Below are 17,258 nucleotides of genomic sequence, written 5' to 3'. Positions count from 1 at the left end.
CTTGTTTACAAGAGCACGTCTCTTGTAACAAAAGGGTGAGTGGTGAGAAAAATGTTCAAGGGAAAAAAAAGGGCAAGAAAGTGAAAGAACATTTTCCATCTGGCTTTAAAAAAAAGAAATACTGAGCCACCTATGGTCTTCTTGTGTAGAAGAAAATCCCATATGCATCTGACTTGTCCAAAGTCGCGTTGACTAATCACGGCCAGAAATGGCTCCAATAAGTGAAAACAGGGTTCAGCTGGGGCAGTGCCCAGAGGACGTTGTTGTCTATACCACCGACTGGTCCAGCAACCTTTGCCCTCGTCTCCTAATTACTAATTACCATGCAGCCTTTTCTGCATAATGACATATGGTCTGGAGTACGGCCTGAAAATGCAGATTGAACAGACTGAAAAGAAACAAACACTTTAGACCTGCAGAATACAAATGTATATAAATCTAGGGGGGTTTTTAGTCGTGGAAGTAGCTGCCGTGTTAGATTGATCTTTTTAATTTATGTATTTATTTATTAACCACAGAGACACTGACATAATTCATGAACCGGCAGATTTCATGTTGAGGTTTGCAGTGAGTTGAAATCCCCACAGTCCAATAATAAAAGCTTTTGTCTACGAGTGTACTTCGTTCCATTTAATACTACTGAGCTACAATTAGGACGAGCTGCAATCTAAACCAACTCAATGCACTCTCCACAATCATTGATCAGCCACTGGAGACAATATTATACAGCGTGCTCATAATTCTAAACACATTCAATACACGTATACACGCATTTGTTACTGTCCTTTCTCTTTTCCTCACTCTTTCCTTCCTTTTGTTCCTAACTATCAGCTGTGACTCTTCCCCTCCATCCATGTACATCTTTTTCCCTTATTCCCTCTTTTTCTCCTTCATTAAAATGGACTTCCTAAAACCTCCATTCATCTTGCTGACAGCTTTTCTATCGATTGGGTCGGAGAGGGGGATGCAGCTTTAAATGGCTCTCCGGCCATTCCGGACGAGGATTGGGCTGGACAGAGGACAAAGAGAAGGAGAAGGCAGTATTTGGTTTAGCTGAAGTATAGGGAGTCACAAATGTATTTCAGTCAATGGTGAATAACGTTTAAACTGCCCCGAGGCTAGGGATGAGAATTCACATGAAAATGACTCACCAACTGAGTACTAAGGATTAGGCCGATGAGATCAGATAATGAATTAATCTCACTCTTTGAAAGCAGACACTTTAGTTCTCCTCCCCGCGTCACTCGCAGGCTGTCCCGAAAGTGTCCTGAAAGTGAGCTTTATGGGATCGCTCCAAACATTTGTGTCACTCGGCGACACAGAGATGCAATTCATTTCAAACAAAAACATGTGAACTAGCGCTCCTGCTGGAATGTGTTTAATCGGCCTCCATCCGTTATCATCATGACAACATCTATGAAAAAGGAGTGGGCGCATTTTGTCTTTATCCGAGCAACCTCAAATCTACCTGCCCGGATACAAGAAAATACTTTCAATTTCTGTAATGATCAACATTTTTATGACCTCCTTATTGCTGTGTGTTGCCGGGTAAATTTGTAGGAGGCTGTTGGCCAATCATGTGCAATACTAACGGGTCTGTTGGCTCTCATCTGTAATCATATAGTGCACCACAGCACAAAGTGAATGGACTGTGGTGACTGTGTCACTCTTTATTTGTCATCTAATCTGTCCCTCAGCATTGCAATTGATTGGAAGAGCAGGTGAGGAAAAAAACAGACAGGGTCTGATATTATAAGATGTATTACTTAACTTACCAACAGCGAGTGGGTCATTTTACACACTGTGTTTGGATAAAGTACGGTATTCTTAGAATGGCCTTAACTCATTCACTCCCAGCCATTTTCACTGAAGCAACCCCCTTCGCTCCCGGCTCTTGTACTGGATTTTTACTGATTTTGCAAAGCCCACGGAATTTTGTGTTCTATTAGCATTAGAATATAGCTAAGTTTATTCACAAACCTGCTGAAAGCACTGGGTAAAAGAGATTGTTGCAACATGGCCCTGGTTAATCTCTTATACTCTGCTGCCACCTGCTGGCCGTTTTTGTAATAACTGCCATTGCTTTAAGTGACCTCTTCAGGTCAGAAGCTGCATCAAAGCCTCCTATATGCTCTAACATAAAAAGTATGAATATGTTTTGGGGACCATGGCAATATTTAAATTAGAAAGTTGTTGGGAGTAAATGACTTAACAATGTGGCTTTAGTAACAACTCAGTAATCAGTAAATGTCATGTACACAGGACAATGGGTTGAACAATTCAAAAGTCATCTTTTGCAAAACATTCAAATCATTCCTTTGTACAATAATCTCCATGTGCAAATTCTACTTACTCATGCAACCAAAACTGCAGAAAAAAATGGTAGCTGTTCCATTTATATACACATAAGAGCATGTAAACACACCAATTCTTGTTTCCCAGTTGTGTTCATGGCCCATTGGTTGACACTAGCTGTCCATCCCTCATGATTCATGGCTAAGCGAGCTGCTGTATAGGTGTTCTAAACCACTGAGCCGAGCAGGAGGTTCCTCATTAATAATACACTGCGGGCTGGGAATACTGTATCATGTATACTTTGGAATCCCAGTCTGGCATGTATTCTCAGCTTCTTATTCTTATTCATGGCTGCTTTACTACTATGCCGAGTATTACTGCACATCGTAGCTTTAGGTAAGATATACAAACGGGTGATTTCTTACCTGAGACATACAGAAGGACAGACAAACAGATAGGCTGTCACCTTCTATTAGCTTGATACTTATCTCCTCCTCTCATGCCCCCACCAAGAGTTTCAGTTAAATTGCCAACTTGTCTCTTCTTCAAATCCTAATTTTTAATCAGCAAGTATTGAATAATAAAGGAAAGAGACGGTGGTGCCCATTTCCCCCTGTGCCATCCTTTATTAGTGTCAGCCTTCTGAAAGAATGAAAAAGGCACATGTCCATGTCCTAATGACTTTTTAATGATCTTCTCCTCTACAAGCGTGCTGACATACACTGACAAACCGTGACCCTGTCAAGAGGAACACACAATTTTAGGTATGTTGTTCACTCCCTATTTAGAGGCTCGGCACTGTCATTATACCAACAAAGGTTTAACAGAATTCATGCAGCTTCAACCTAGCCAAAAGATAAACATCAGTGATAAAACAGTCTGTCACTTTTTGTCAGGAGAAAAGTTTGCGTACATTAATCACAGCAGATGGACTGAGAGCAAGCATAGATAAACAATTCCACAGCTAAAAATGAGACAGAGTGAACCAAGAAAGAAAGTTTCTGTCCCTTATACTTTTCCCTGATTGTAATTTACATTTCACTTTGGGGTTGGGGGAGTCAGCTGTTGAGTCTTTTGAACATCACACAAGACATAATTAGAGACTGCACTGTTGTCAGACCAGCTCAGTTTCTCCTAAATACTCGCACCCAAAATGAGGGGTTTACCTCCCTCTTGTTAACCCTACTATTTAAGATGAAAACGCCAAAGGCATACAGACAGGATGACTTGAAGTTTGGCAGGAAACACAATCTAACAGCTTTGTTTTACATTCACCTTTGTTAATTAATGACGCTGAATTGTCTTGGATGAAGAAAAATCAAAAACATAAGACTAAGATGTCTTTGTGTTGATAGCTGCCGAGGATAAATTCAAAGGAATACTAACTTCGCACAAGTCATGACCTCACTGGTTAGGCCTGCAGAACGCAGCCATGGCTGACAAAGTGCTCACTCTGAGCCTTTACTTTCACAATTCTCATCCTGTTTCCTTTTTAGAGCGTGCACACATATCCTTTTCCATTTTCTTGGTGAAGTTTGTGCTATCTATCAACGTTGGGTGTTTCTCAGAAAACATGGTCCCGGAATGTGACATGAGAGCCCAAAAATGTACCAAGTAAATTTACAAATGCTTCGAATCAAACGTGAATGAACATGAATGAAAAGTAGTTCACTCAGCCCTTTGTTCACAAGAGATTGTTACTCCATTCTTTCTTATTTGAACGATTGGTACCCGGGCACCAAAGACGCTGACCACTCAAGTATAAAAAAACAACAACAAAACTTTTTTTTCTCCCCCTTGAAGAGCTTCACTCCCTTCATACACATATATTTGGTTGAAAAACTGGTACAAATGACCAATTCATGCACAAAATTACCTCAGAATTTTTAACAATGCTAATCATGCTAGCTAGTCATGTTAACTATAGCGCTTCACAAAATACAAAATGCTTGCATGTGAACAATGCGCCTTGCAAATCTTGCTGACTCATGCAAAGATTACACTAAAGAAATAGCCCATGCAACTAGCGTGAATTTTCTTTTTTATATCAATCTATGGTATTTATCGGTTGCTACCAATAAAACTATACTCGGCATGTAGCTAACTCGGTTGTAATTGAATGAAAAAAGTTTTTGTTTTTGTTTTTTTTAAACGGTAACATCGAATTTCAAAGTGTAACCTTTGAACTTCCAGTTCAACTTACTAAAGTTGTTGCAGTGTAACAAATGTAAATTTGCTGCTGGACACAAGATCAGACAAGCGTAATAGCTTTTTTTCTGCCAACCTTTTGTCACAATAAGGACAGTGGGGGACTTGATTAAATGGTAAGGTCTGTTGACATTCTGCCACTTTATTGGTAACTAGTGTTTTATTTTTTTATATTGAAACAATTTAGGGGTAAAAGCAAGGGTGGGAAAATTCGGTCCTCAAGGGCTGGAGTCCTGCAGGTTGTGGAGGTTTCCCTCTTCCAACACAAAGTGATTCTAATCAACATGATCATATACCAGCTGTGTTGGAGAAGGGAAACATCCAAAACCTGCAGGACTGTGGCCCTCGAGGACCGAGTTTGCCCACCACTGGGTTAAAGGGTTTTTAATTACATAGGTGTGTGGCATGTCATGAACAGGAAGTGGTCACGACCGCTATTTTTCACCGCTCAAAATACCTTCACACCACAAACAACAGCACACATCTCAGTAAGGTTGTTTGTTTGATCTCTCCAGTTTACATGCAAAATTTTAAGCAGTGAAAGCTGGTGATCGATTATAACGGGAAAAAAACATTGACTCTCCAAGTAGGTCAGCATCTGGCCGGCGTCTGTTTTCTGGCCTGAGCCACCCTGTTACAACTGTTCATCTTAAAGCACGGTTGGCTTAATTAAGTCTGCTTTTCTTGTTACGTGATTCTGTTGTTGGCCCCGCTGAAGATGTTAAAGTGATTGTCAGAAGATGAAGGCAATACCTTTGCATGTTAACTTTACTGATATTTACTTACAGTATATTTAGATTTCAAGTGATCTCACCATGTTGAGAAATTAGAAATCAATTACTACTTGTTTTGTGATCCGCATTAGTATAACTAGTAGTACTATATTTTAGCTTTATATCTGAAAATTTTGCTTAAAAATGACAAATCTATATACTGTAGTAGATGGATGGATGGACAATCCAAAAGTTTGCCAAATTATTTAAAAAAGTGTTTAAATATAATGGGAAAAGAAGTGCACAGAAAAACAGAAGAACTATCCTGGAGGTTTGCTGTTTTACTGTCTGACTGTTGTTTCATTTCATTTTAAAACACAGTTATCCTTGATGTGCCAGCTAAATTAACAATTTGATAAAGAGCGAGCTTGTCAAGGAAAGATTATTATCACAAACACCAGATCTGTTCATAGAGTTTAAGTTATTTCATGACTCACAACCTACAAGAACTTAAAAGTTAAATAAGGTCCTAAACCTTAATTATAAGCCACAGCAAGGTCATGCGGTCCCAATAGGCTTTTTTTTTTGTCAATTTATGAAACAATTGAGTCCTTCATTTAAACTTGAAGGAAAAATGATCCCAAACCTTACATTATACATAAAGTTACAGTACACTATCACAAATGAACAGTAATCTGTGCCACTGGTCTCAGACTCTTTGTTCTCCGGTGGAAGGTAGATATCTCCTGGAAATCCAGTCAGAAACAACATCCCACCTCCGGCCTCTAGGAAGTGACCTCAACCTCAAAAAGGCCAGATAAAAAGTCCACGCCAGAAACAAAAACACCGATCCAGCCGTAATGAGCTATCCGCCAGGCTCCAGTGTGTACGGAGCGAGGCCAGGTGGTGTGACACACATATGACTCTGATTAGGAGGGCTTTTAGGGGAATGGGCCGTGAAAGGAGGGAGGGCTTGTTCTATGATTCAACTGTTAGTGGGATTTAAGATCGCCACTTTTTTTCAGCATCTCAGCATGGGGTGCAGTGTGCGGATTGCTAAGAAGCAACATGTGCATACTGGATACACTGGCGTGCTATGACACAATTGCATGCAGATAAAAACAAATCTAAATCTTACTGCTACAGACTAAGGACTCTGCATACTTTAGCCCTGAATCTAAACTTGGAAATCTCTAAATCAGACGTCACTCTGCACATATCCTGAAAATGTGGAATGGGGAGATGTCGAGGAGACCTCTGATCTAATTTTTGAAACGTTTTGTCCTACTGCTTTGTTCAGACTTTGACTGGACTGTTTAAATGCCTCGCGATATCAGCAAGGACAAACAAGCAAACTCCACGGCCTGGTCGGAAGGATAAGGAATGAAGGGGAAATGGAGGCCATTCTTCTCCTTGGCTGATGGCAATTGTGTCGGAATACAAGCACCTGTCAGCCCTCAACAATGACCGCAGAGGCCAACGTACAGGATGGAGGACGTCACACGACAGTTTTTGTTTTCTCTCGATGCCTAATAAACTTCATTGTCTGAATTACATCCTCAAATAGAGCTTTAATTGCTGAAACATATAAATGCGGTCTACATATCTGCATGAAGATTTTGAAAGGGGAAAAAGTCATCTTATTGCCCTGTCCTTGAATTGCATCCCTCCTTCAATTGATCCAACTCAGTTCCTCGTTTATAAATGTATAAAGAGCAGCAGAATTTGTGTGTCCTTGCGGGTCTTTTCTAAAAAGCTACAACAGATGAAGATCTGGTACAGCACAACACAAACAACCGGTAAGAAATGTTGCCACCTCTAGTTACTATCTCGTAATAAGTAGCTTGCTTTTTCTTTTTCAAATGGTGCCACTATGTGTGTGCTTCTTACCTCTCTGTCCTTCAGCTTCATGGCCAGAACCAGCTGGTTCCGATGGTTGGTCAAAGCTTCGCGATAGTTTCCTTTAGAGAAGAATGCCGAGCCTAAATTCCCATGAGCACGACATTCCCCTGTTTGGTCACCTGGAGATGAATTAGATTCATTATCCTCTGCAGGTGATTATAAAGCAGACTGATTCCAAATATTTCTAGCCCTCGGTTTTCAACCATGGTGTGACCCTTAAACGGAAAAAAATGGATGTGGCACATTCTCCACAGTAGAATGGTTTCCTTGACAACTAGATGGTTTCCGTAACATAAGGGCATGTCCCAAGTAAAGTACAAATGTATTTCTGGTTTAAATTCAGAGCAGTTTTGTCTCTATCTCTTTCCCAGATTACTTTTACCAGATTTAAACCAAATGTGTGCCAAACTTTGCTAAATTAATTATTATAATGTTGCTACATTTGGTGAATTTGAACTAAGATTAGCTCTGACCTGCCAGTATTTTTTACTAAACCAAGCTAACATGAAAAATTTTCACATCCCTGTTATATTGTGATCCCTAGCGCCATCTAGTGGTGAACTAATAATTTATTCATTAAAAAAACCCTGCATGTTTATGTCAATAGTATGCAAAATAAATTTCGTATCGCATAAACTTTTTTTTTTATATACATAATCGTAGGTCTAGTAATCACTAATTATATTACATGGCTGTAGTCTCACCTTACTAGAGCTGCCATGTTTCACCGCCATCTTCCTTCTACGGATGCCCAAAGGACAACTTTGTAGTATTGGTGGTATTGCATCAAGTATCAGACCCAATGGGTGGACCCCCTGCCTACCTTCCACAGCTGGGGCCTGCAGGTGGTCGTCACTAACTCCCGTGATTCGGGCCCGTCGCTTGTCACTTTCTGCTTTACTCTCGCAAGCATTCACTAGTTTTTGTTTTTTTTACTAGCTGCTCCCACTAGCTGCTTTTGTTAGCCGCTCCAGCACTATGGCTCCGACTAAATTCCACTAGCCGCTCTTGTTAGCTGCTCCCTCTAATTCCGTCTCGCTCAGTCTTTCGGAGTCACTTGCCGGGCTTCACAACGGCTGCCAAGTCCCCGTCGCTCGCCGAGATGCTCGTTTGCTCACGCAAAATAAGAATGTGGGTAGGCTTTCGAAATATGGTCTCTCTGAGCCACCGTAGTGTCCGTGCTCCTGCGCGCTTCTAATGTGATTCTTTGACCACTAGATGGCGCAAGGGATCACTGAAAGTCCCTTTAAGCTCTTTATGTAAAAAAAAAAAAAAAACATTCAAGAACCTGCTATACATTGACGATTTAAATGTTCTCAATTGCTATAGTCCCTGGTCCTCTTACCTAGGGTCTTGGCCACCTCCAAGTCCTGCTGCATGTAGCCGGTGCTCTTCTCGGTATTGCCCAGAGACCAGTGGGCGCTGCTGAGGGCTGAAAAGACAGACCCACGCAGCTTGAGGCTGCACGTGCCGATCTTCAAAGCTGCTTCCAGAACTACAACAGAAGCTGTGTGGTGGCCAGCTGTCAGCAGCTCCTGGCCGATCACAGACACCACCACAAAGGGACTCTTGTCCAGCTTCATCTTTTGCAGCTGTTGATAAGTTGGCTCTAGAGACTCTGCAGGAGGAACATGAGCGAGACTGGGATTAGAAGCTGAATGTGGGAAAAAAACGACCAAAATATAACCTTGTGCTGACATGCTGATTGACAACAATATTTGGCTTAGGTACTACTTGGGTAACTATGTTGTCTGATAAACTGTTGCCTGAAGTCAAATTTTCCATTCTTCCAGTGATGGCTGCATTGTGTCTGTCCATAAAAAGCGCATCCTGTATCATCACTGAGTGACAGCTTTCACTGACACTTTTCACTTGAACTCAAAATATTATAACGTATGTATGAATCATTTTCAAGTGCCTCGACCTTGAGCTGACGTCACTTTCCAACACTTTTGCACACACAGTAAAAATGAGGTTTAAACAATTATTAGCGTACATACATTTGAGAATGAGAGAATACAGCAGAGTGAAATAGAGTTGATGGAGAAACTAATGCATATAATAAACAAGTCGCAAAGGCATAGAGACACGCAAGGTGACCTTTAAAGGGGTTGAAAATGCACACAATGACATAAATCAATGGTGGGCCGCATGGGATTGGGGATTCACAGCCCCTTCAGATTGCATGCCCTCTGGCAGACACCAGCATCGGACAAGCCGATCAGGGGTGGCTTGGAGGAACACTGCTTTTGTTTCAATTCCTTACACATATCTGTAATACATGTATCTGTAGGAGGGTCACAGACGGATAAGGATTTCACCAGACCCAGCACAGTTAATTTATTTGTGAAAATCCGCTCTTAAAAATGCAATGAACAAATTATATTATTAAACTACATTGTACAACAGTGTACATTCCTTGACAATAATTTTTTCTAGCACATATTTTGAACAGTATTTTTTTCCCCTCTGGATAGATGTGGTGTATTGTAGTTCAGCTTAAACCCAGTTGATACTTTTCCTTATTTTGATTACGTAAAATAACATCAATATCGACTGATATGAATGACTTGCTGCAGATCGTGAAACACTTTTCAGTCGTATCATCCAACACTAACTGTGTCAATAATATGCCTACTGTCTCGTTACTGCATTGCAGTATCACTTTCAGCACTAAGCACCAAGAATTTCAAGTAAGTTACCTGTCTTGTGGAATTGGACTTAAAATAAAGAACTTTGTTCACTAGACTGTTAATCATTTACCAGTCAATATAGTCTCAAATACCAAAACGTTTTTTTTCTCTCTCTTTTTCAATAAGATTTAATGTGTAAAACTGTGATGTTCAATGTGATGTGGTCAAAAATTTTGGGTGCACCCAACTTCGCACCAGTACAAAAGTGCAAAAGTTAATCTCGGGCCCTCTTATACAGTAAGTGCAACCCATTTATTTTTTATTTTAAATTGATCACATTTTGATTTGTTGTACTATAATTAGGAAAGTACAATAAGTAACCCATTCAAATCAATTAGTCTTTTATTGAACATCAAAATGAATAGCAAATTGAGATTTAGGGTCTTTAAGGGATCTATTGTTTTCCACAGTACGTTGTTTTTGTTCGTTTTTTGTTTTTTGTTTTTAATCCAACGGACTGCAGGAAGACTTGCGTTTTAAAATTGACTGTGATCAATGTCAGAGGTTTTAATAGGTCAAAGTAATTAATATCACAGTGTTACTCTTCCCATTGAAACACCATTTCAGCATCGGTATTCTAGGGATGAAAAAGAGCAAACTCGGGCTATTGGAACACACCCAACGATTCCTGGAGCCCCACAAAGATGTCAATTCACTTACACACACATACACAATGAGATGCAACTGAAGAGTGTAAAGAACATCACTACGGTTGAGGTACTTGGCATGATGTCAGCCTTACAGAGAGAGGTTGCATATATAAAAACCCATTTGTGGATTGTAATTGCCTTTAGAAGAGTCACAGAGAGCTGCGTCATAAATTAAACATGGAGAGAAACCTTAAAGGGGAAAAAATGGTGTCACGACTGTTGTATTAATGAACAGGTAGTTATGACTATCCCCAAGTGTGTTGTTTAACATAAAGACAGGTGCTAAAACACCACACACGTGAACACAAGCAGTCAAATTCTAAAGCTTTCATAAGGACAATTCTGCACATATTAGCATCAAGTATAATGAAACAAAAGAGAAACTGGAGGCAAAGTGATGACCCAAGAAGAGCAAATTATCCCGGACTTTCACACCTTTGCTGATCACTGTAAGCAAATGTGTGGTATCGTGCAGGCTCATTTATAAGAATGAGGTTATCACTGAGATATTACTGTTATCTCAAGGTGATTGTTTTAGGCAAGTGAAAATCAGTGCGGTGAGACAAAAGGATCGCTTTAACACTTCCAAGCCAAGATAGTGGCTATTTCTCATGAGCCTGGTTAACAAAGCATGGTAAGCATTGTCAAAATCTCACAAGGATGTTTAACTGAGCTTGATTATGCTGTGTAGAAAAAAAGGGCGCAGAGATCATTTTTGACTCATTTCCTCAGGGTCTTACATCAAGATATGAAGTCAAAATGAAAAATTCCTATTAAAAGTCTCTGCACCTGCTTTAGTCTGGGAAAGTTTACTCGATAAATGAATGAAGAAAAATATTGATTAACTATTGATTTATTCATTTACTAAGAGTGTATAAGAGCTGAGATGAGGAAGTACATCTTCCTTTCATTAGACACAACTTTGAAAAGCAATTCGACTTTATTAAACTGTCTTTACGAAATTGGGATTCATGAGGAATTCTACCATCTGTGTGTACAGATTAAAACAAAAGATGTATTCGTGCAATGAAAACACAAGAGTGTGGACTTGCTTTTTAAAAGGAGGGGCTTGACTGTAATTTATAATTTTTTATACGAGTTTAGGCTGGTGCCCATGAGATCAGGTCAATGTCAGTTCTGATGTGCTTGTTGCAGTTTAAATTTGACTTCAGGGGGCTAGACTGTAATAAACATGCCACAGAGTCCATATAAAAGACAATCGTTTATTATGGCAAACGACACAAGGCTATAGAGGCAATGCAGTAAGAGCCATGATGAGAAACCATTCTTGTGACGGTGAATCCGGAAGGATCTTTTGGGTGGAAAATACCTTTTATAAACCCAAATCCCCAGGAAGTTGTGAAGATGCGCAAAACTGAATTGAATATACATTGACAAGGATTTGTATTATTTTAGTTATGCTCCGATTAGGGGATTTATGCTGCCGATTCCAATACAACCATCCGTGAGTGAGATCGCCTGTGTCACGTTTCGGTTTTGTATGGGTTAGGGTTTTGTTTATTTTGGTGTGTTTGTTGTGTCTTTCTGTGACTGGTGTTTGTGTTGTGTTTCTGAGTGTTTCCCCTGTCTCGTTTTGTGTTTGACCAATCGACACCCTCTTCCTATTGTTTTCCCCAGGTGTGTCTCATTAGTGTTGGTGTATTTAGTCTGTTGTGTTTGTCCAGTCGGCGTGGGATCATTGTCTATGTCAGGTGTCGAAGTCGAAGTCCTGTGTGGGAGTCGGTGTTTCCCGTCCCGTCCCGTCCCATCCCGTCCCGTCCCGTCCCGTCCCGTCCCGTCGCATCGCGTCAAGCTAAGCCTCGTCTATTTGTGTATGTCTTGGTCTAGTCGTCCTCGTCACAGTTAAGCTCTCCACGTTCCTGCTAAGTTCTCCACGTTCCTGCTAAGTTCTCCACATTCCTGATAAGTTCTCCACGTTCCTGCTAAGTTCTCCATGTTCCTGATAAGTCCACTCTCTCCAACGTGCACCATTTCATGACAGCCTGATACCTATTCTGATACCGAGAACATGGAATAGCTCATATTTTTTTTCAATTTTACAGCTGCCCGCGAATTATTATTTGAATAATCAATTATTTGTTTGATTCATTGATGAATCAGAAGAAGAAAAAAACATTCGAGCCAAATTTCCAGCTCTTTTTTTTTATAAAAAAGAAAAGAAAAAGCAGGACAATATTTCAAACATATTATGATTCAGCTACTGGTTTGGTCTGTAACATGCAGTGTTATAGATCGACTGCAAAATACAAGCTGCAGGTGATCAGTTCTTATTTTGTTTCTATTTATATTTTACACAAAGTCCCAACTTCATTGGAATTTGGGTTTGTGTATTTGAGGGGGAAACAACATTTACTGTTTCTGTCAATGGGCTTTTTGCACAATTTCTAGCTCTGAACAAAACATCCACACAATTATAGTCCTACTCGTCACACAGCTGTGATGGCCAACAGCTCGTTCTATGATCGGCATGGAGACAACTTAAGAGGGGAAAAAATATCTGCCACAATGATGATAAAGGAGGTGAAATCGCTCCACTCTCCACTTGTGTGAGAGTTCTTTGTTGTAGAAAATAGTGGATGAGTCACATGATATCATAACAGCTGCTTGCATCTGGTACAATGAGCAGAAACCTTGATCGGGCTGAATCATAGATGACACATTTGTGTGAATTGGTGGGAAATACTCTACATGTGAGTGTAAAGCAAGAAAGTTTGGATCAACTCGACCCATATGGTGTCCTTGAAAAATGCTGATAATTGTCACTGATTCAAGCTGGGAGGAATGCATGTTTTTTTTATGCTTTTGGAAGCCTCCAACTACAACATTCCGACATCTACAGAAAGACAAAAGAAATACAAAACACAAAACAACTTTCCAGAAAAAAATCTTTCTTAGCCAGATCTAAACAACCTAGATAAAACATAGTGGAGAGTGTAGCTGTGTTTACATTTACAACTGCTACGAGTGATTAAATGATTAAAGCAGAGTACAACTTTCACGTTCAATTAAAAATCTGTTGCAAGTCAAAGGAATAAATTATAGTTAATACATTAAGGACATTCACTGATGTTTAAAAGAGGCACCGTTTGGTTTCAGATATTCGATTAAATTAAGTGGTTCTCAAGGATGTAGTCCCAAAGTCTCAATGTTTTTTTTTATTGCAGTCAATATGCATGGGATAAGTAATGTCCTAGGATTAACAAGGCAGGATGGTGCTTTCAGGTATCAGCAGACGTTGGGCAACTAACGCTGGTTATCCTCCCTGTTTACGGCCTAACATTGATTAGAATCCCAGTGCGCCGGCAGCTTCTCAGAGAGGATCACTTCTCTTAATCCTTCAACCTAGTGAACACACACCTTGGATGAGGGAAGCGCCAAGAAGCGGGGAATACGGTAAACAATTAAGAGATTAAAAGGCCCTGGTCCCCCCCTACAGGGAGGATTCATTACTGTCCATGATGCTTCAGTTTGGGCTTGCACCCAAACGGTTTTCTTGTTTTGGTTCCAGTTACGAGAGTTATGTACTTAACGTCACTCAAATGGGAACTCCATTCTTAATCGTTTCGATACCTTTAGTAAACAAAGTCAATTGGTGCCACTGATATACTGTTTATCATTTTGAATGGTTTAACAGTCACAGCTGCCATTTACAGTTGAATTTGGAAGAGAGGATGCCGACGCACTCAGTCCACGCAGATCTGAAGCATATTAAATTCCACTGCAGTGGTCATCTGAAGTGAAATCGTTGCCAGGTTTGTTTAGAACCTCATTAGGCTGCCGCACGCTGATTACTCATGCACAGTTAGGTCAGTGCAGTTGGATGATAATGATGCATAAACAGAAAGCACACATTTTAGTTTCAATCTTGGCTTGAGCACACTATTTATAAATCCACTCAGCTCTAGGGAAACTGCTTTGTCAGGGCCAGGCACACACAATGGCATTAGTGTTGGATCTTCATTAAGATAACGGGCTATCTGTGAGAGGAATCGGACTGACAATAAGATACGCTGAAGTTGCAGGCATCAGGCCTAAGAGACGGGGGGGTAAGTACATGACACCGCCAGTCAGTCGTAAGACAGATAGAGCCGGCCTTCCCGCACAATGGGTAAATACTGACAGGTAAAGTCAGCCAGACATGCTTATTGACTGACACAGTAGGAGGATAATCCGAGACATTTCGGCACTTGTGGGACAAAATCTATGGAGATGGCGAGACGGACCGACAGGTTCCTTCAGCACATGGAGACACCGACTGACATTTCCTTGCATACATAAACAACATGCTAATGAGTTTCTTACCTCGTAGAGGAGATTTCATGGCAGCTTCTACCATGCCCACAAGTAGCTGAAGGCTCTTGGGGTCTTGGGCCAGCCCGGAGGCAAATGCGGCCAGTGCGTCGGCATGGCGACCAAGGTACTGAAGGGCAACACCCTGTCGGAAGTATGCCTGTTGAGAGAGAAAGGTAACAAATTTAAGTCATGGCAGGCAATACTGTAAACTTTCATTTCACCTAGGTTGAGCAGATGTCCAGTTTTAAAGGAGACAGTCTCATTTTATTCGGGACGGTCCTATTTTCAGCGAATTTCACCAGCCCTGCTGTTTTCTCATTTTTAAGTAGATCATCCCATTTTTAAATTGTTTTAGTCCAGTCAAGTAAGCCAATTGTTTAAACCATGTGTATGTCAATTACACAGTTGTCATTTGGATTCATACGGTAAACCAATAAAAAATGAATTTAACTGTTAAATTCCTTCCTATTCTCTCTCACATTTCACATTGTTGAACTGTCAACCAAGAAAGCATTTAGCATTAGCTAAAATAATAACACAACAACCGGTCACCAGATTAACTAATGGTGACATTTGTTATATATATTTGCTGGTAAGAATTTATTGTATATTTGGTTTTCAGCAAAATTCTAGTGTCCCATTTTTAATTTTGAAAATCTCCTCACCCTAATTTTACCCATTACACCCATTGCACACCATTTTGTACATATACCATATTAGCAGTAAGTAGCATTAGGCGTCTGTAACCCTTTTGTTCAACTTTTATTACACCGGGCGTCATCACTGGGCTTTTTGTTCCTTTTATAATTAGATTATAAATTTAACATAAATGCATGTGTTCCACTTAGGCTGGCTGCTTTCTCAGAAACAATTGTTATTTAAGCTTTGTAAATGTGCTTTTTTCTTTCTCTCTCTCTCTCTGTAGCAAGGACAGGCGCATAACCATACAGCGACAAAACTGGCTGTGTTACACAAAAGAACATTGGGAGGAAAGGGAGAAAGTCCGATGCTTCAATGAAAAATGTCCATAAAAAAAACTAAGAGTGAACATTCCCTTTCTCAGAGCAAAGTGTAGCACATTCTGTATTTTTCACCTCAGGAGTGTACCAGTGCCATAAACTAGGATATTTGACTTGGTTCTTGAATCCGACAGAAATTACTTGCAATTTTCATTTAGTCAGTGTTGACAGAATAATAATTCAATAGCACATAAACCGCTTGACAAGCTGCATCTTTCTGTAACTGTATACTGTAGGCCTACATTATGATGGAATAATCTCTTGTTTTCATTAGAACTGTACAGGATTTACCCAAAAAGCAATGCAATTTAATTTGGTTAACTTTATGATCTCATTTATCAAAATATTATGCCCAACTCCCCCCCTTGCTTTGATATTATCAAAATATATCAGTTTTATGAGAAAACCAAGGTGTGACATGTTCATGGCACACTTTTGGAGTTATGACAGGATTTGCAGCTCGTGTTGTGGAAAATTTTACATAAAATAGTGCTGATTTTTGAGGGATCACATTGCTTCATTAAGTTACCAGCAGAAACAAGTTTATGTCCTTGGCCAAGTGGGTCTTTATACAAGATTCTAATTGAGTTTACCTAACAGTAGCACAGAGAAACTGAACTTCATCCAGCTCGCTCATTTCAAGCCAAACCACTAAATCCTAGCAAAAGCCAGCAAACTGTCTTTGTAAAAAGTGCTGGAAGCACACAGTTACAGCAGTAAAGCGTGAGGAAAATGAGCAATGGGCTGTGCATAACGCCGTAAGAATCGAACCATGTCCTGAGTTTTCCCTTTTGGGTGTTTTTAGGTGTTTGAGCTTGCTTGTGGTGACAGTGGACCACCCAACAATCTGGCAATGTCCATCAATCCAACAGCGCCAAAAGTGACACAATGGCTAATTTGCTATTAGCATCTTGGAACACTTTTCCATTAGTCTTTACAAGCTTTTCTGTTAGAAAGTTACAAAGCCTGAGAGTGAAAGGGGCCAAGGGGATTAACGAAAATGAGACATGACATTGAATTTATAGAGACCAGTAATTAATTTTGCTTCCATCCTCGTACCTCCTCCCACTCCCGCTGCCCACTGACTACCAATTTCTCCATAACTGCTGCCCCCTAAACAGTTAGATATCCCTTCACTTGCATCACAACTCCATTGAAAACAGCAAGAGCATTAATCTTTGTCCTAATGCTGTTATTATATGTCGGGAGCGCCGGACAGGCTATAGCCGCTCAATAATAATTGCATCTTGTGGTGGAGGAGTTTGGGCAGAACGCACTGGTGAGAGCAGGGAGGGCAACAAATGTTCCGCCCTGGGGAACAAAAGACATTTAGAAGCACTTCTCTCTTTGATTAGATTTAGCCTACAATATGCGCTCCAAGAGGTCTTTGCCTTTATTCTCTCAAGCGGCGAGAGAAAAAAGATGCATCAAGTAAGGCTTGCTTCAACAAAAATTGGCATCCTT

General features: G+C 40.3%; 1 protein-coding gene across 3 annotated transcripts in view; it reads right to left on the bottom strand.

Annotated features, from left to right (window-relative positions):
* LOC147173912 (tetratricopeptide repeat protein 28-like) overlaps positions 1-17,258 on the bottom strand; it is a 195,713-nt gene that overhangs the window by 62,599 nt on the left and 115,856 nt on the right. For all 3 annotated transcript variants that reach the window (XM_086076481.1, XM_086076482.1, XM_086076483.1), the window contains 3 exons: positions 14,785-14,932; positions 8,464-8,736; positions 7,107-7,237 (listed from right to left, as the gene is read on the bottom strand). In XM_086076481.1, the coding sequence (XP_085932607.1) occupies positions 7,107-7,237; positions 8,464-8,736; positions 14,785-14,932 (552 nt within the window). The remainder of the gene's footprint in view (positions 1-7,106; positions 7,238-8,463; positions 8,737-14,784; positions 14,933-17,258) is intronic.

The sequence above is a fragment of the Leptonotus elevatus genome, chromosome 5, assembly GCF_054856555.1.
Source record: "Leptonotus elevatus isolate MCC_2025b chromosome 5, RoL_Lele_1.0, whole genome shotgun sequence".
Taxonomy (NCBI): Eukaryota; Metazoa; Chordata; class Actinopteri; order Syngnathiformes; family Syngnathidae; genus Leptonotus; species Leptonotus elevatus.
Note: the sequence above shows the minus strand (reverse complement) of the source record. Positions and strands in the feature narration are given on the sequence as shown.